At 42.8% G+C, this 20,355-nt stretch overlaps 1 protein-coding gene across 1 annotated transcript in view; it reads left to right on the top strand.

Moving 5' to 3' along the window:
• The window catches only part of Acoxl (acyl-CoA oxidase-like), a 289,029-nt gene that overhangs the window by 26,063 nt on the left and 242,611 nt on the right, over positions 1-20,355 (top strand). The window contains 1 exon segment of the mRNA XM_013522692.1: positions 14,564-14,598. Coding sequence (XP_013378146.1) covers positions 14,564-14,598 — 35 coding nt within the window.

Raw genomic sequence — 20,355 nt, 5'->3', positions numbered from 1 at the left:
AAGCCATGTGGCAAGGGAGGTTATAGTTGGTTCCACATCATTCTGTCCTGATGTTGAAAGGGTGTGAGAGATATACGTCAATGAGATCCCTTCTGAAGAGGCATTCAAGATATTTTCCCCTTGTCTTTCTTGCACTTCTGTGATAGTTCTAGTCATTAATGGAGTGAAAAGAGTTAAAGTGAAAAGAGTTAAGATCTCCATAACTTGAGGATGGAGCCTTCAAACAGACTTGCATGGGCTCCATAAAGGGGCCAGACCACCATAGGTACCAGAGTCCTCAAATAGCTCCACTTGGGTCTCTGGGGCATAGCTCAGTCTCTGATGCCTTTGAGGAAGGTACGTGTCATTTTCAGAGGCCTCTGGGGCTGAGCATATACCCTGTTCATCTTTTTACTGCCCACATCATGGAATTATATGGCTAAGGTAGTATTTGTCAGTTTTCATCCAAATTATTCCTCCCACCCACCTTCTTAGTATGAGGAGCCCACACTTAAATGTGGAGAGTTACACTTTATGTCCTTGAAGGTGGAGGAGCTACATAAATTATTTGAAATTCTTTTGTGTGGAAAATTTATTCCTTCACTTCCACTTATTTATTTAATCACTTCTTTATATTAGTATGTACTCATGGACATCTAATTTATTTTTTGATTATGAGCTAATACTACATATATTGTGTTGCATGAATTGTTTCAGCTTTGGCTACTAGGAGCTCTTTCAGTTGGCTCACTTTCCCTTGACACAGCTCTATCACTGTATATGTGTGCACGCGCATGCGCTCACGTGTGCATGCGTACACATGTGTCCCTGCAGTTGCTTTGAACCCTTCTTACTTTCTGGGACTACAAGATGCCTCAGGCTCGTATTGTCTCTCTCCTGCTCCAGTCCTAGAATCAGTCATGTTGCCCAGGGGCCTTGGTTCCTTTCTTTGAAGAACTCTTTGAGGAACCAGAATTTGGGTGCCAACTGTTTTCTTGGCTACTGGAATGTTGCTACTTCTAGGCTTTCTTAGTTAATAGAGCAAGGAAATGGAGGTGTAGATACTAACCTGTGTATAGACACATATGTATACCTTTGTATTAGTTTGTATGATGTGTTAAGCTAACCATAAATTCACATAATATCTGAACTCTGATTCATCACCACATGGATCATTCTAGATTTCTTATATTGCTTTTCTGTAACCTGCTTCAACCGTGAGGACCTTGGCTCCAGCGATCTGCCCTCCATTTACTTTATTGTTCAGCTATAGTGCACATGTGTGCTGGCTACAGAACTGTGAATTCATGGCCCATGGGAAACAGCTTGATCATTGCCAGTGTGTTGCTTAGATGCATTTCTCTTTGCCCTTAGTCTGACGGTCTATATTCAGCTCCAAAGTTACTTACATCAGCACCTTTATCTCTCACCTCACTCTGTGAGGTTGCTTTAGGCATTTGTAATACAGTTAGGCTCTTTTGTCACTACGGAATCCATTCTGGGCTCCCTCAACTTTAAAATATTTTAAAAAATTGCATACATTAATTTTCATTCATTGTTCTGTAAAGTTCTATGGATTTTGACAGAAGCAGTCTCATGCAATCGTCAAATGCAGTAGCATACAGAATAGTTTCACCAGCCCCAGATAATACCCAGCACTGTGCCTGTTCAATTCTCCTCCTTCCCACACCTTTGTGGACAGTTGATATATTAACCATCTCTCTCTGCTTGCCTTTTCTAGATGGTCTATAAATACAGTCACATAGCAGGTAGCCTTTTCAGGCTGACTTCTTTCACTTTACAATTTGCGTTTAAGGGACATCCCTGTTTTTCATAGCTTGATAGCTTATTCTATATTTTTGGATGCATACTATTATATTCTGATACACTATAATTTATTTATCCATTTACCCACTGAGGAACATCTTGGTTGCTCCCAAGTTTTGGTGATTATGAATAAAGTTGTCATAAACATTTGTGCGCAGATTTTTCTGTGGACATAATTTTTGAGATCATTTTGGTAATATACATATGAATGCTATTGATGGGTTACATGGCAAAACTGTGTGTAGTTTTGTAAGAAATCTCCAAACTGTCTTCCAAAGTAGTTCAACCATGTTGCATTTCTATGAGCAATTAAGAGAGTTCTTGTTGTTCAGAATGTTCTGCCTTTTCACCATCCTAGTAGGTGTGCAGTACTATCTCATTATTTTCATTTACATGTCACTGATGACAAATAATATCAAACAGCTTCTCATATGTTTATTTGCCCTCTGTATATTTTCTTTGGTGACTATTTGCTCAAATTTTTTTACTCATTTTAAAATTGAGTTGTTTGTGTTCTTATTGTTGAGTTTTAAGTGCTCTTTGTATATATTTGGTGACTGATCTTTTTTGCATGTAGGTATTTTGCAAAGATTTTCTACCAGTCTGCCCTCTGCCCAGTCTGGCTTGTTTGTTCTTGTAACAGTGTCTTTCGCAGAGCAAGTGTTTAAAGCTTTAATAAAATTTAATGTGTTTAATTTTTTCTTGCATAGATTGTGTTTTTGGTGCATACCTAAAAACTCATTACAAACCTAAGGTCATGCAGATTTTTCTCTTGTGTTTTCTAGTAATGTTTTTATTCAGGTTTGTGACCCATTTAAGTTAATTTTGTCTAAAATGTAAGGTCTAAGTCTACTTTTTTAGTGTGCATATGCACATGCATGTGTGTGAGTGTGTGTGTGTGTATACATCATTCATAGAAAGGCTGTTATGTCTTGGTTGAGTTGCTTTTGTATCTTTGCAAAAACTCAGTTGGCTATATTTGTGTGGGGTTATTTCTGGGTTCTCTGTTCTGTGTCAGTATCTACCCTATCTCTAATTTATTGTGTTGATAGAATAATCTTGAAATAAGATGGTATGAATCCTTTAGTTTTGTTGTTCTTCAGTATTGCTTTGGCTATTCTACATCTGTTGTCTTCCCTTATAATTTTTAGAATCAGTTATTATACTTATATAATAACTTGTTTGTTCTGGGATCCCAACAATAGATATCTTAAAAACACACCTGTAATACCTGCTACTTAGGAGGTTGAGGTGGGAGGTTTGTGAGTTTAAGCCTATCTACAGAACTAGAGTGAGACTCTTGTCTCGAAAAACAAAAAAACAAAACAAAGCAAAACAAAACCAACCAAACCAAAGATATCTTAATAATATTGAATCTTCCAATACAAACTATTTATCCTCTTTGATATTTCTTTTTAATATCTTTATTCTCTCCTTTTTGGATAATGTATATTCATCTATCTTCAAGCTCATTTTTTCTGTTATCTCCATTCTGCTAATAACTTGTCCGGTGAACTTTTATTTTTGTATATTCTGTTTTTTCATTCTAAATTTTTTCTTGTTTCTTGTTTTTATCTTCCATTTCTGTTGAGATTCCTTGTCTTTTTATTAATTAAATGACATTTTCTCTGATCTCATAGAATATGGTGATAACTTATACTTTAAAGTCATTCACTGATAATTCTAACATCTAGGTCATCTTATGGTAGGCAGTTATTGATTGTCTTTTCTCTTTGGAATAGATCACACTTTTTCTGTTCTTTGTAAATGATTAATTTGGGGGTATACTCTGGAAATTGTGATTGCCATGTTTTGGAAACTGAGTGACGCTATACTTTTCTGAAGAAAATTGATGGTTTATGTTAGCAGGCATAATACCCATGCTCAAGGACTGACCTTGAACTTTGCCTTGTCTTCTGTGGGTTCAAGTGTTGGTTCAACTCTTTAAGGCTTCCTGCCCTGCTTTGAGTTTGTCCCATGCAGGATGGTTTAGTGGTCAGGCAGGGACTCGCCCAGAGTTCATGCTCAGAATCAGGGGATCCCCTCTCCTTTTTCTTGTCTGAGATTCCTCTTCATGCTCTAGTGACCATGGTTATTTTGGCTTATTTTCCTGGTTCCTGCAATCAGAAAGACCATAGGTTGTTTTGCAGCATTTTATCTACCCATGCTATGCTAGGCCTCAACTGTGGCCAGCTTACAGTAGAACAACAACAACAACAACAACATCAGGAAACTTACCAGGTGCCAGTTGCTGCTTCAAGTACTAAGTCTTCTGTTCCTCAAACTGTGTGCTTGTTTTTGTTCTTCAGGATCCTCAATAGTTGATTTTTTGGTAATTTTCTCAGGGTTTATAGTTTTTAATTGGAGGTGATGGGGTAGGCTTGGAGAGAGCTCATGCTGCTATGCCAAAGTGGACTTCTGCCTGTTTTCTTCTTTTTCTTTTCTTTTTTTTTTTTTTTTTTTTTACCAAACACTACTTATTGGAGGTCTTTCCAAATTAGATAATATCCTCATTGTAAGCATAGTCCATTAGTAAGATCCCCTCCTGGTGGAACTTTATGTTGTTTTCAAAGTTTTGCTTTTATAGAAAGGCTTTCTCAAACATCTATGTAGCCTGTACAGTGTTTCTAGGTCTTGGTAGATAGATCTCTTGAGTCCCCTACCACAATAGAGGTTTTTCTTGGAATTCTGAAAGAAGTAATTTTCATTTCCTTAAGAGCCAAGTGGTTTCTGCCTCTTTGTGGTTGACTGGGGGCCTGGGCCGTGCTTCTGGGTGTACCCAGTGGCAGGAAGGGATGCAGGAGATGACAGATGATGAGGGGTGCTGAGCATGCAGAGCTAGCCTGTGCTCAGCTGAGGGGGCCAGGCAAGACTGATGCCAAAGGACAATGACAGCCAAGGCAATTCCTACAAAGCTGAGTGATTTTATTTCACTGTCTGTTTCCAAATTGGTTATGTATCAGCAAAGCATGAAAAGCATCTTTGGACAAAAAGATTTCTCTTTTTGCCTTTTTCACCTCTAGCTTCTCCCATGCGAAGGCCAACATTCACTTTTCAGAAGAATCACCTCCTTTGTTCACACACCTTTAGCATCTCTCTGTTATCTCCATGATTAACCACTTCACAGTTTACCCTGAGTATCTTTCCAGCAAAGCCAGTGAGTTTGTTTCTATACTGACTATAATGAGCCAGCGTGGTGTGATTTCAACCAGTCGGTTCTCCTTTGCAGGACATACACTCGTACATCTGTTTATTTGTTTTATATCGACTATTTTTTGCATACTTTTTTATTCAGAACATTGTATTCACCTTGGATGTTTGTTTCTAGCAAAGTCTAATAATAAGTTCTGATTATTTTCTTTTACTAGTTTGTGTTTATTTGTGAAAAATAACATAATTTTGTGCTATGTCTCTAAAACTCTCATCATGAGTACATTAGATATAATTTTTATACTTCTCCAGAACTCAGTGATATTCTTTCACAGTACAAAACCGACATGTTTGGAACAGGAAGGAAGTGCTAGAAGATTTCCAAAAGGAAGAACTGCTAAAGGGAGAAATGTTAGTATAGCAGAGAGGAAAAGTCTGTGTTGAAATGGAAAGACAAAGAAGACATCTTCTTATTGTTAACTATTCATAATACAGAAATGATAGAACTTGAAAGAAGAAACAAAACTAAAAAAATTCCAGTAGTGGTCAATGATTATAAGAATTCTATGGGTGGTGTTGACAGAAGTGACCAACATCTAAACAAGCTATCCTGTAATCAAAAAGGGAGGAAAAAATATTATTATAAAATATTGATGCACCTTCTGGACCAAACAATATGGAACTTATTTGTTATTTATTCAAAACAAGGGGATTTAAAAAGTCATTTACAATTTAGTGTAGGCCTATTAGACCAAATAATTGAAAAATATGGGGTAGCAAAATGCCAACCAAGACATTCATCACTGCTGTGTTCACTGTTAAGTTTAGTGGGTAGACCTTTTGTTTAAATTATACCACCCACAGAAAAAAGGAAAGGCCAACCCAACAGTGTAGTGTGTATTGTTGAAAGAAAAATAATAATGCAAAAAGAACTTGGATAGGCACTATATACTGTCTAGATTGTAATGTTGCTTTGTGTATAGAATGTTTTAAAATACACCATACACAGAAAAATTATTGAATACATTTGATACAATTTGATTACATTTTATACAATTTTTGTTTTTATATTTCCGATTATATTGTCTTTAAAAATTAATAAAAATAGATGATTTTTGGTCATCCTGTATTTAAATAATTCAACTGGTAAGTGGTTGTATCCCCATTGTTCAGTACTGTAATCAGACTCTAACCCCAAGTATCTCCTGATATTCAGTCACTTTCTAGCTGTGTGACCATAGGCCAGACAGAAGACTCTCTGACTCAGCCCACACTCCCATACTCATCTTCCCAGCCATAAAATGGCAATGACCATACTTCCTTCCAGAGGTGAGGATAGATTTAGATGAAGTAATGTTTCTGCAGCATTTGGCATCATGTGTGACTGTGGAATGCAGCAAATCATGGGATGCCCCCCATAGGTGTATTAACCAAACTCTCTGCCTAGCTAGATCCTGTACCATGTGCTTCACATTTACCAGTGGTTAGTTTCTATCCATGGAGACACACAGCTCTTACAGCTTTGATGTTAATGACTAGAGAACCACAGCAATACAATGGCCACATTGATGTCCGCTCCAGGCTTGAAGAGATTCAGACTTTCTCCTGAGATTTTGGGATGTTATTTTGTTCTTTGCTCTCTAGGCTTTTTTTCCTCTTAAAGAGAAATTCAGATCTTTGGTGTACAGTTCTCTGTGGTGAGGAAGCTGCCATGGAGTTGTACAGAACTCAAAGGTCTCAAGGATGGCTGTTTGTTCAGTTGGCAGCCTTAGTTAAGGGGGCAGATACAGGCTATGTGTGGACTTTGTGTGCACAGAAAACTTCATAACCACATTAGACAGAAAAAAAGAAAGAGACAAAGCCACTGATTTGAGCAAATGCTCATGGAGCTCCTGCTGTAGGTCTGGCAATGGACTAGACAGTGGGTGGAAGGTGAACATCATCCTCCAAGGGTTTTCGGGATGGAAGGAAGAGGTCGGCACACAGATGCAATGCCTGGAGATGCTGTTCAGATATAGCCAGAAGAGAGATGGACGAAAGCCAGAGCTGGGCATGGAAGGCTCCTAGGGGCTATGATCTCTAGGGGGTTTATAGGATAAATGGAGTTTGAAAGCTGAATGAAAGGAAAAGGGCGGCGCAGATGGGTGGGCTGGGGAATGAAAATGTGACAGGGGATGAAACAGTATCCTACATCTTGGATCTGGGGGTGGTGTGGTGTGGATGGGAGTGAGAGGGTGGGGTGGTTGGAGAGGGAACTGAACGTCAGTGAGGTGGCTCTAGAGTCTCAGATCACCTTGTGGCTATTGAGGGTCCCGGAATGGTTTTCAGAGGGCTTCACTGAGATAAGCTCTAGGTTTTCAGCTGGAGGACAGCAGCCCCTTCAGGAGGATTTGCGCCTCCTGTGAGGGAAGGTGACCCTCTCAAGGAGGTAACAGTGGGGTTAACAGGGAGGGACAGGGTCTGGAGAAGCTCAGCTGGAGACACTGATGGACCCTAGAAAGGAGTTGGTGGGTGAGCTGAGGACGATGGGGGGATGTCACATGCGTGGCTCTGTATGTGGTTGTACTCTCTGTGGAAATGCTCATTGATTATTTTCTGACCCTTTCATGTCACATCCTAAGCATGCTTTTCATCTTGTTATACAAGTTTCTTAAGTATAATTTATAATGACAACAAAGTACAGGTTATTATTAACCTAATTATTTTCCCATTATTAGTAGATATGTCCATTATTGCAACTTTTACCCCTTGATATAGGACATTAGCATGCGCATTTGGTTTTTCCCCTTCTTTTAGATTATTTCCTTAGGGACAAGCTAAAGGTGTTGATGCTGTCATGACTCCTTAATATATTTGGCCAAGTTGTTTTCCAAAAGAGCCATGCCAAGCTGCGTTGCCACCAGTAGTATGATTGGGCTCCTTTTACCCGCCTGTGTTTATTGCTGCTAGGCTAATTTTTCTACATTAGATTCCTGTAAATATCAACAATGACTAACAGATATTAAGTGCTCATTGATACGAGCACATGCAAAGTGGAACACTTTGCATGCATTGTGTCACTCAACCCTCTCAGCAAGCCTTTGAGGGAAGAGCAGTTGTAATCTGCAAGATAGAGGGGGGAACTGAGGCAAGAGGGATGAGTCATTTGTCCAGGTCACATGACTAGGAAGTGACAGACTGGGGCTGTAAGTAAGGTAGGCTCTTGGGGGAACTCTTGACATAGGTGATCACCAACTCATACTGTCTCCCTGTTTAAGTGTCCAGTTTGAGTTTTCTTTTTGTCATGTGAGGTGATTTTCCCACATGCTTAACACTTGTTCTATTTCCTTGTATGGTGACTTTTCCTTTATATCTTCCATAATTTTTTAATCTGCTAAAACTTATGCCCTAGTCCCAGCGGGGTTCAGCCTGTCAGCCCATTTTGGTGGCAGTAGAACCCACATCAGGGTGTGGTTCTGTCCTCAGGTCTTCGTTGGGTCCAGGTGGCAGTTAGCGCGGGTCTCATCCTCAAAGTGATCAGGAAGGTGGAGCCTCATGTGCTTGGGGGGTAGTGTGAGGACTGGCAGCAGCACTGGTGTTATTTTCAGTCACTTGGGGCCTAAAGACTTACAAACATGTTGCCTGTTTTCCTAGGTTGGCTACGCAACCACCACCCAGATTTCGTTGTTAGGTCTGTGTTAATTTCCACTGACTGAGCAACTTGTCTTTTGTATGAGGCTTTGAATATGAATTCAAATATGAATTAGTAGGTTTTTGAGAAATCTGAAAAGAGCCTATTTCCTTAATCTTAAGTGTGGCTTTTCCTTGAGCTTCTTTAATTTTTTAAAAAATTTGATATCAAGCGTTCAAGGAAGGGTAACATCATGAAATATAAACTCGCAATAATGGGAAATGTGTTGCTGTTTTTCTTCCTTCTGCCTGTCTTGCTGTCATTTTCCCCTTTTGGAGGAAATGACGGAAGGGAGGAGGGGCTGTGGTACACTGAGGCTCCATGAAGCTGGTCCCGTCCTTGTCACTGGCACAGTGAGGACTCCTCGCCCGCCTGAGTCCCCTCCAGGCATGCTAGTGGGCCTAATTCCAGCGCTTGCAATCCCTAAAGTTGAATGCAGGACCTTGAAATGCCATTTGGAGGACAGAAAATGCAAGATGTTTCACTTCAATCTGTAACATCAGTATCACCACTGTCCCCTGCAATTCACAACACAACAGCTTTGTGAAGGCCAAGCGTATCACTGAGTTCTTCCCACATATCACCTCATCAGTGCTTCTCAGACTTGATCCCTGGAAGACTGATGAAAACACCCAAGTTTCTGATTCAGTAGGTCTGAGTTGGGACCTGAGGATTTGCATTTCTCATGAGTTCCCCTGGGAGGCTGAGACTGTAAGTCCTCATGTTTGTGGCCTAAATTAACCTACCTGAATCAGCCTCATGAAGCAGGGAACTTGATCCTCATTTTCCCATGAGGAAACAGAGGCAGTAAACATCAGGGGACCTAACCACAAAGCTGATGTCTCCTGACTGTGAACATCTCTTACCTCTGCGTAGTTAGCTTATGAAAGGAAGTAGCAGGAGCTTAAGACAGCCTTGGGAAGACACCTATGGTAGAGAGATAGTGAGTTGTGGAGAGTGGTGGGGTTTGACAGTTAAGCACAGAAGGTCAGTGAAGGCTGGGGGGTGGTATGTGGGGGAAACACCAGCCCTAGAAAGCACCACAGGGTCACCATGGGGCCCATTTTATCAGCCAAAAGCACCTAGAAGAGTTGAGAGTGGTTAAAGAAATCTATTCTGTGCCTTGCTTTCTTTCTGCCCGCCTGTCCTTGCTGCTAACATGTCATACCCTGTTGCCTGGAAATCAGTCTACACTGTGGCTCTGTTTGTGGGAGATTCGGCCCGTTGTGATTCTGTTTGCCAGATTTTCTATCTATGGTGTGGCTTTGGGTAAAATTCTCCTCATTCCATGGTGGTCTATGGAATTTTGTTCCTGTGATGGCTTTGTTTATGTGAGAGTCTGTCCATGTCATGGCTACCTGGGGGATCTTCTCTTCATGCACTGGCTCTGCCAGTGTGAGAATATTTCCATCATGCTGTGGCTCTGTGTGGATGGCACTCTGCATGTGCTGTGGCTCTGTGAGTGATAGCCTAGCCACGTCATGGGTGATATCCTTTCCACATCATGCCACTTCTCCCCTTCATGATCCTTTTCCATATGTCCTATAAGAGGAGGAAGTAATAGTTTAAAAGATACAGAAGAAAGCAAGTAACAATTTCATCTTGAGTTTATTTTGTAATATTATACTATGTAGGCTCTGGGTGGGGAGGGGTAAAGAGAAAGTTCTGCCTAAGCGTAGGAAAGGGAGGGAAACCTTGCAGGCAATGTGAGGCTCTTTGCAGATTTATCACCAATGCCACAGTTCAGAGTGGAAGCTTTGAACACCCCCGGGGAAGGCTTGAGGCATGGAAATGTGTCAAAAGAGGCTGCAGACCTATGGCCCCTTTGGCCAAATCCCACGGATGTGTTTTGTTTGGCTCACATAGCATTTGAAAAATATTCAAATTAGCTTAAAACATAGGTGTTTCCATAATAAATCCCCTAGTTTCCAGCTTTTCTTGAGAGATCAGGAAAACTAGTGTCCAGGTTGGCATTTAGTGCTGGAGTGTTCCTCTCACCTGTCCCTAGCAGCTGTGTGTGTGTGTGTGTGTGTGTTGTAAGAGAGAGGGCGGAGGAGAGGAGAGAACATCTATCTTAAAAACAAAGCACAGCACACGTGTAAAGAATGGATTCTCAGCTACACAGAGGCCTGTGGGCAGGTGGGCCTTTGGGAAGAGGCGCTTCGTGGTAATCCATGGACACAGAAGGGAATTTCTCAGCCTCCTCCTATGATAGCTGAAACCATTTCTTTCTTTAAAAAATTTATAATGTGTTTTTAAAAATTATTATTATTATTTTACAAGATCCGTGCCGTCTGCGTGGTGCTTTATAGGGCGTATCTGGCTACAGCTGGAGCACTTCTGGGTGTTTTATGGCAAATTATTCTCAGATTACCCTTTAATGCAGGAAGGGCTGCCTGTTGTCTGAGCTCCTTGGGTCATACAGAAAACCCTCAGACTTGATACAAAACAGCTGCCTCGGTCAGCTGTTCCAAAAAAGGAGCATTTTTAGGCTGAAGCAGCAGGAAAAAAGTTTTTGTAGCTGGTGGAGATTTTGAAAAATGCTAAATTACTCTTTCCTTGCCATTAAAATGTGATTTAATTTTGTTGCTAACAAATTGTGTAAATCTAAAAAACAAGTGCTCCGAAGCGGAGTTTGTTAAGTGTGTTCTGGCAATACTTACAGTATGTCCTGAGGGGACAGTCCCCAGGGAGGGCAGCACAAAATTCCCGCTGACCCTCAAGTCCCTGGGCCTCAGCCCGGCTGGGCCGGGGTCAGGGGGCCAACCCACAGGCCTCCCTCCCCTCTCTCCTCTGGGCCCCTGCTGAGATCAGCAACAAAGAGGTCAATTGTCTGAGGCCTCCCTTTGGCTGAGGGACTATGGGCCTCTCTGGATGCCAAAGTGTATCCATGCGCATGGATAAGTATGCAGATGCATATCTTTCTGAGTGTGTGTATGTATACACAGGTGCACAAGTGGTGGTTCGTGCCTATGGGTACACATGAGCATGTGTGCAAGCCCATGTATGTATGTATGTGCACACACATACGTGTATGACAAGAATATGCACACCTGAGCGTGGATGTGTGTATCTGTAAGCACACTGTGTGTATCTGCAGGGTGTGTACCGTGCACACATGCATAAGTGTGCCTAAGGAGGAGGAGGTGTGCACATGTGTGAGTGTGTGCACCTGTGTGTGGTACATGTGTGTACGTGTATGCGGCTCGCTGGAAGTACTTTTGTGTTGCTGATGCATCTGAGCAGGGCGAGAGACCTCAGAGAGGAAGGGTTGGCCAATGTAGTTCCTAAGGCAAGGAAGGAAGTCCTCCGGTTCATCTCAGAGCAGGTTATGCGGTTGCCTTTGTCTGGTGTCTGCTATGGCACAGAAAGCTCAGAGATGCCTCCCTTCCTTGCTTTCTCAGAAGGAATGAGGTGGAGCCAGCATAAAGATCTGCACATAGCTCATTAGCTAACTTTGCTTCAATAGCCTATTCTGAACTGGGGCTTCAAAGTAAGACCCACAAGCCCTTTCCTACATTGTTCCAGCCCTTTTTCAGAGCTGCCCAGTTGGATCCAGTGCATTCTGTGTGGCATCTGAGCCATGTTTCCAGAATGTGAAATATGCTGTTACTTCCCACCCCATAGTTGGTTCCCATGTAGCCCCAGGGCCTTTGCATGACCCATTTGTCTTGGCCCCTAGTATAGCTTGTTCACACAGAGGCCTACAGGGAGCAGTGGCTGGTCTGGCCTTTAGTACAAGCTCTCCTGCCTGCTGGAGGTGCCATGATTCACACTCTCTTCCCTAACAAGTTATCCTTTTAAAAATGCTAATAAAACCCATTTGATTCAGAAGCCAGGGAAAGAGGAATAAAAATACTTCATAGAAATTCACCTTCATAAAAGATTTATCTTCTACCCCCTTTAACCAGCACAGCTGCCACTGAATTTTTTCTGCTTCTCTCGGTTCTGCCCCTCCCCCCTCTGTTTCCTCTCTGTACTCCAGCAAGGGCTTATCTTTCAACTGTGGAAAAGCCAACAATTAAACTGTACTCCAAAGCTTATCAAAATATTCAGTTGGTAAAATTATCTTATAATTAGCCAAACTGTAAGCCAGAACTTTTTAACCCCAGGAAATGTAAAATGACCCAGCATGTGAAATCTGCAAATTGCTCATCCTGACCTTCTTGGCTACAGTTTCTGTTTTTATTTTTTTTCCCAAAGCAATTTCCTCCTTGTTCTTTACATTCTTGATAGTCCCCAAGGTGTCTTTCTCTCCTGCCTGTGTAAGTCATGATGTAAATATACGGCCAGTTTAGTTGAGATAGATAATTGAATAGATGCAGGTGAGATATGACATCAACTTGATTTCTTTTGTATTTCATTCCTGCGCTTTGAAATATTCTTTTCACAAACTGAGGCCTATTTCCTTGGATTCCTGGTGGCTCAAAATCATTGGTTCTGTATTTCAGATACCTGCAGTGGTGACTGAATGATCCTGGATCTGAGTTATTCCACAATATTCAGAGGACTCTGTGTTCCATCCCGCTGGGCAGAGGCACTGGGCTTTCTTATCACAACGGCTTCACTTTGCATCATTCTTACTCAAGTTTCTTCCCCTGCCTTCCCGTCCTCCCACTGCCTGGGGTCCCTCTTGCCGTCTTGCATCACCCAGGGCAGCACCACAAATGTCGTTCTCCACACTCTGGCCCTGTTGAGAGACACAGTGCTAAGCAAATCACGAGTGATCCTGGGGATCTGAAGGTGCAACTTAGACATCTTCACAAAAATGACACAGGTGCTTAGGTTCTTAACTACTGTGAGTTTCTAAGTGAGTAACGGCATTGTTCGGCACAAGCCAATTCATAAGACTTACATAGCTGTGTAAGTTGGACGCTCACTGTTGCTTTTTAGTGATGACTTTTTAGGTGATGAACTCACAGTCCTCCTGCCTCAGATATGACAGTCATGTGCCATCATGCCTGCCTGGTGAAACATTATCACAGTTGTAAAAACAAATTGAATAATTAAATTTTGGAATGCACCAACATTTTCATAAATGGGGTATTGCCTATATTTAGTGCTAGCAATGGCAGCTATTTGTACAGTTTTTCCTATCTGTAGGCATAAACACGTAGGTATAGAAATAGTGCTTCATCTGTACATTCCTCTTGGGAGAAAATAATGATTTTGCTCATTATTGGGAAAATTGAGGCTCTGAAAGTCTCAGTAATTTACATGTGCAGCCGGACTTGGCTGGCCTGACTCAGCTGGCCTGACTCTTTTGTAAACCATGATTGACCTGTGTGAACAGGCTGAGGCTCGGCCTTATGGTTTGACCCCATGTATGCTTGAAAGGTTTCCACGACACCCCTGCAGGAAAAAAGCAAATCACAGCTTCACCATGAATCACTGTCCAGCTGCTGCTGTGCCTGGCACTTGTGTGCATGACATCTTGATGTCACATTTGCTGTTTCTTTGGTGTCCTCAGAGCTGAGACCTGCTGGCCCTGAGTTGTTGGCCCACACGGCCCATCTTCTTGGTGACCTGGCTCCACTCAGTGTTCCTGGGGTAGAGGAAGTGAGGGGACGCCACTCAGGGCTTTGCTGTCCTAATGCCAGACCTTGAAATCAGCCATACTGATGTCCTGTCCTCCCTCTGCTCTTTCAGGGCTAAAAGAGTCCCATTCTGGAAGTCTTTCTTGATGAAGTACATGTCCTGTTTAATCCACAATGAAATAGCTTAGGCCTCTTTAAGACCATTCCAAAATATAGTACTCTTTTAAAAGTAAAGTTGAAATGAAAGATCTATCATTAAGTGTGTTATTTATGAAGCGTTAGTAACAAGGTACTTTAGGAAATGTTTAAAAATAATTGACCATATTACGTTAATGTTCTTGTGAATTCAGCATGTTTTTGACATTGTTTAATTGGTGTTTCTTTCTTTTCTTGATTATAGCTTGGGTTGAAGATAGCCATTTGCTATAGCCACAGGTAAAACTGTGTGTGTGTGTGTGTGTGTGTGTGTGTGTGTGTGTATGTTTTAAAGAAATGTACTTATTGGGCTGCAGTTTATTGCTTGTTCTAATCCTGAGGTTTCTGAGCTTACTTTTGATGGCGCAGATGAAATTGTCCTAGTTACTTAATTGGTAAGAGCAAATTACTCTTTGGAGGAAGAAAGCTTTTACATGAAAATGTGGTAGGTAGAACATTTCTGTTGAATCACAAAAATGGGAAGCTCTGTAGCAAGGACACAGATGTGGCTTCTGGGTAGAATAATCTGCCTAGAGTGAGAACTGAAATGTCCTGTATGGGAGACGAGACCAGGCATGTTTGTGAAGCCCTTCGTCCCATCTCCAGGGCTTCGTCTTTCTGTCTTAGTGCATCTGACAGTGGCAAAAGCCCCTATTTTTGTTTTCCATAGGATTTCTGCCTTGTTCTTGATTTCAAGTTCAGGAAAAAGTACTTTTTTCCTACACTATCAATGCAATCTTACAGTTTGGCTAATTATAAGATAATTTTACCAACTGAAGAAAAAGTACTTTTTTCCTATAGTATCAATGCAATCTTACACTGCCGGTGCTTATTTCTATAACCAACCCTTTTTAGTCTGCATACATCAAATGCTGTTGAGTTAATTTAAGCAAAACTCAGCCCCAGTAGAGTGATGATAAGCAATGTCCCCGGCCCCTATACAGACTGCATTCACAGTCTCCCTGAAGTGCCACCCTAGTGTAAAAGACTTGGGGTTCAGGGACTTTTAGTCTGCGTTCCATAAACAACACAGAGAGTCATCCAATTTCAAAACAAAGTTGCCTCCTAAAAATGCCTGCAACAAGTTGGATGTATGGTTTCCATTTAAATGTGAATTGGGCAACTACAGGCAATCCCTGTGACCTAGAAATCTGCTGGGAAGCTGTATAGCTATGAACAGAGAGAAGGCAGGAGTGGGTTTGAACCCCTTTGTAAGCATGCATGGGAAGAAAAATGGTCATGTTGGACATTTCTGCGGCCTGTGGAAGAAGGCCATGTAAACCAGTGTATTACATGTAAGTTTTTCACGACCCAGGAGCCTTCCTAAGGAAATGGCAACCACAGAGAGGTCTGCCTGGGTGACGTGGGTATAACCTAATGGTAATAAACTGTGAGGGGCTTAGCTTGGCTTTTGTGCCTGATTCTTCTCCGTGCTCTTGTGTCTTCAGAGATTATAATGTTTCTTTGCATGTCAGGAGTATATCTCTCCAATGACAGTTTTATAATCTGCTTCAGGGAAGAAGGGTGACCTTCCTTTTCTGTCATTTTCTTAAATGCCAGGCCACCATGGTTTAGGGGAGTGAGTCCAGAGCCCCATCCACTGCTTGTAAGTGTGTGAATCCTGTGTGTCCACCGTGTGTGCACACAGCAGAGCACAGTGACCTGCAGAAACATGGTGGCCCCTGTTGGTACGGCCAGCCTGCTGCAACTACTGTGCTCTTAGCAAACACGGTGTGGGACTGAGCCCTGAACCTAAAGCTGACTGGGTACAGGGTTATTGGTGTTGAGTCAGGGACAGGGGTTGAGAATGTTCTTCCAAAAGGAGCCTCTTTTTCTAAATGTTGTAAATGTGGACTACTCTGGAATGGGATTGTGTGTGTGTGTGTGTGTGTGTGTGAGAGAGAGAGAGAGAGAGAGAGAGAGAGAGAGAGAGAGAGAGAGGAGAGATGAGAGAGGAGAGAGAATTCTTTCATGGGTCCTGAACATTGAGGAAGGCAGCAGCCTGTTTATAGACAGGAGTCAAAGGCACCTCTTCTCTAGAAAAGATAGGATGGTGCTCCAGTTCAGAACAAACACAGTGGTGAGGGTTGCTTTCCTGTGATGGTGAGGGTTACTTTCTAATAGGTCAGTGGAGAGGCATAACTTGTGCCCAAACCCAGAATCTGTATGTAGATTGAGAATAAAGCTTTCTTTTGAATACTTTGTCAGCACAAAAGCCTTTTATTCAACTACCAGCGCTTCAGATCATAAGGCGGTAGGGTGAGGTTGACCTGGCGGGGGCCTCGGTGGTGAGAACTTTGCCCCTGTGTTCACCACTGCCCGTGTGTGTGGAGAGGACTCTGACTCCCCCTCCAGAGGCCATGGGGGCTGCTCAGCATCATTCCGTGTTGCACCAACACCACACCTATGGTGGGAGACTGTTCTCTGGGCACAGCATGACCTTCACTCGGGAAAGGGAAAGGTCTTCCCACATTTCACCGGGCAGTGACTAAGCCAAACCCCCACGAGGTGATGGTGAATTCTGGAAGGAAGTGCTTTGCCTGGATTGTCATCAATTTTCCCCTGTGGTTGGTTCCTCTTTCCCCAAAGCAGCCAGGCTGCTGAAGAAGTGTGGTCAGGCATCAGTGGCCACGAGGCGGAGCGGGAAGGTGGACACCCTGCGAGATGGTCCTCTGGGAACTGAGCATAGCCCGTTGTGATGAGGGGAAAGATGTGGGGTACCTGCCATGGCTGGACGGGCACTGCCACACTTAGCTGTAGGGCCCGTAAGACCTCAGGCTTAAGACTTGGAACATAGGGAGAAATTTCAGCCCTGAACCTCAGATTTGTTCCTGGTGTGGGCTTTAGTCTCTGTGGTCCAAGGCATTTCTTCTTGGTACTTTGTTGAGAAACCACTTGGACAATAGCCAGTGGCTGACAAAGGGGTCAGCGTCACCTGGGTTTTGCAGCCCCAGCTCTGTGTCCACCAGCTGAGTGGTTTGGGACAAGTGACCTGTCTCTCTAGCCTTAGGCTCTGCAATCTGTTCTCCAATTTGTCTTGAGCAAATTCCCTTCCTCCTCTTACCCTCTTTCACTTTTTACCTAGAAATACCTATCATGAAGGTTATTGTACGAATAGATATTAAAGGCAGAGGGCTCTAAGTCTGTGCTAGCTGCCAGCGAGGCCTGTGGTGAAGATGGTATGACTTTCAAAGCACTGGCCATCTTCCGATTGTGATAAAAGGAAAATTGTCTCAGAACCCATGCATGCCAAGCATTGGCCCTATATTAAGAAAGTGGGGATAGTGGGTGAAAGTTTTATTCAGAGTTTGGAGCTTAAGACCTGCTAACTTAGAGGGCTATTTACAGAACCTGCTCTGGCTCCCCTGGATGCCTAATATCACTAAGCTACCATTTATCGTGCTCCTGTGTTTTGTGAATACAGGCATCAAGTTGGCAGTGGAGATGGCTTGTTTCTGCTTTACAGAGTCTGGAGCCTCTGCTGGAAGGCGTGAGGGCTGAGAACTTTCTTATCTGAAGCCTAGATTACTTGAATGTCTGGTGGGAGACACTGGTTCTTTGCAGGGGGCCTCTGTTCCTCTCCACATGGGCTAGCTTGGGCTTCCTCGCAGCATGGCGGTTGGCTTTCTCAGACTGAATATCTCGGAAAGAGAGAGGTTGCTTTCCTTCAGTGACCCAGCCTGAGAAGTCACATAGCATCATTTCTACCTTATTTCAATGGTGGAAGCAACCACCAGCCTCCACCTGTTTTCAGAAGGAGGAAACAGATAGTCAGCCTCTCAGTATAAAGAGGGTCAGTAACCAGGGCACATGAAATGATAGATCTCCATGGGACCCTCTTTGGAAAGTGCGGTCTGCCACTGAGTCTAACAATGTGGGAGTCTGTATTTGGAGCACTTACAAGAAGAAATTTAAGACACTGTCCTTGCTACAAGGTGCTTACTAATTGGGGGTGAACAATAGGTATGTGTTAAGACTCAAGAATAGACACATACCTTATAGAAGGGAGTAAATGATCAAGGAAGGTTTCTTAAAGAAAATGAATCTTAAACTGTCATCCTTCCTCTACAGTGGGAAAGAGGGAGGGAGGCCCAGCAGACTCAGGAGATGTTCCTGGCAGGATGATGTTCATGTCCCTTAGAACACATAGTCTTTAAATTACTATTCAGCATCTATTTGGAAGCAAGGCTCAGTGTGAGGAAGGTTTGGAGATGTGAGATAGATCCTGGCCGCTTTATACTTCTCTGTAGTCCTAGTGGCTCTGTCTTGACTGCAAACTTACAAACTGTTCTTCAAAACAGAAGCCCTGCAGAGAACAAGACAGTATCTGAGAAATAAGCTCAGCAACTTTCACCCACATATCATAGCAACAAGCTCCTGCCAGCCACTTCTGAGCTTGTACCCGGAGCTCTCCTAGGAAAGGTGGCTTTGCCTTGAGCTGTGTCTGTAGGGACGTTGCCTCCGGGAGGTCCTGTCCCATGTGTTGGCTCAGGGGTGTTGAATGCACAAGAAGGGTTCTGGATATTTACATAAATGCAGCAAACCCATCCAAACAAAACTCTAACAAAGTTGGAAAACCTACAGTTGAAAGTAATGAAAATGAATATTATGGTTTAGATCTAAAATGTCCCCCCAAAATCTCATGTTCAGAGTCGGGGACTGTTTGGAAGGGGCAGGTCTCTAACGGTGTGACTTGGAAAGGAGTATTCTCCTCCTCAGCTCCTCCTTTCTCTCTCTGCATCCTGACCACCAGCCAGTAAACAGCTTTCCTCTACCCTAGGTTTCTGCCTTGGAGCCAGCTGAACCCACTAAAACCGTAAGCCAGAATAAACCTCTCCTTCTTTAAGCTGTGGGTATTAAATATTTTGTCCAAGTGACTGGAAAGTGACTAAGACACTGAGAAAGAGGAATGAAGACATCTGCTGAGACTCCCTTTGAAGCCTCAAACTCCTTTGCCACTAACCTTGGAAGCTGAGGATCTGGGAGCCAGTGGTGGTCTAAAGAAGCAGCAGTCGTAGAAGACTGCCGACAGCAGCTGTCACCTACATAAGGCTCTTTAGACTACAGGTGCAGAGAAAATGATTGGAAACTGCAGTAACTCAGAGCCCTTGACCTGACTGTGAAGTGACACCTTCAATGTTGTGGAAATACAGAAGACATCATCAAACGGTTGTATTTTCCAAAAATTATTCCTGAAATAGAATGAATTCTTATTTTAAAATTCTAAGAAGTACTCTTGCATGTGTAAGTCTGTGGTGGGGAAGAGACCTGTCTTTGGGAAATCCTCACTCACAGGTAATTTATGGCACTTAGTAAGGTGTCACCAAAGAGTCATCTGTAGGCCGGGCCTGCACCACCTGCCCTGCCATCTCCACGTTCTTTGTCCCGTCTTTGGCATCAGCAGGCACAGGAGGAATGGACCTTTTCTCTTGAAGCCCACTGGCTACTGTGTTGCCTGGTGGTGACTCTTGTGCCCCTTCTGAGCTCCAGCCTGTCACTTACCTCTCCCTTCATCCAGGAAGGGGGAGATGGAGGACATGAGCTTCTGAGTAAGTCCCTTCTTTAAAAACCCAATTAGTGGACTAGTTTGAACCTCCTTCCTTGTGTTGATTGCTTTTATGTTTCTTTGGCAAAATATGCTCAACCTAAAATTGACCCTTTGTCTTCATTTGTGTATGCTGCTATAACAAAATGCTGTAGGCAGGGTTATTTTGTAAAGAGCAGTACTTCATTCCCTTTCAGTTCTGGGGGCTGCAGAGTCCAAGTTCAAGGCACGGGAAGGCTGAACTGGGTGAGGGCTGCTCTTTATGTAGGCAGAGGATGCTGCGATCTTACATGACAGAAGGCAGAAGAACAAGCTAAGCCAACACCATCTGAGCCCTCTCTTATTGTTTACACACTGTTCTCAAGATAGAGCATTTTCATTAGTACGTATTTGTGATACCTAATAATTGCATTTATTTTTGGGAATTGTATATATACATATTGCATCTTGAT

This window comes from Chinchilla lanigera, unplaced genomic scaffold, assembly GCF_000276665.1.
Source record: "Chinchilla lanigera isolate Chin_1 unplaced genomic scaffold, ChiLan1.0 scaffold00069, whole genome shotgun sequence".
NCBI classification, from domain to species: domain Eukaryota; kingdom Metazoa; phylum Chordata; class Mammalia; order Rodentia; family Chinchillidae; genus Chinchilla; species Chinchilla lanigera.
Note: the sequence above shows the minus strand (reverse complement) of the source record. Positions and strands in the feature narration are given on the sequence as shown.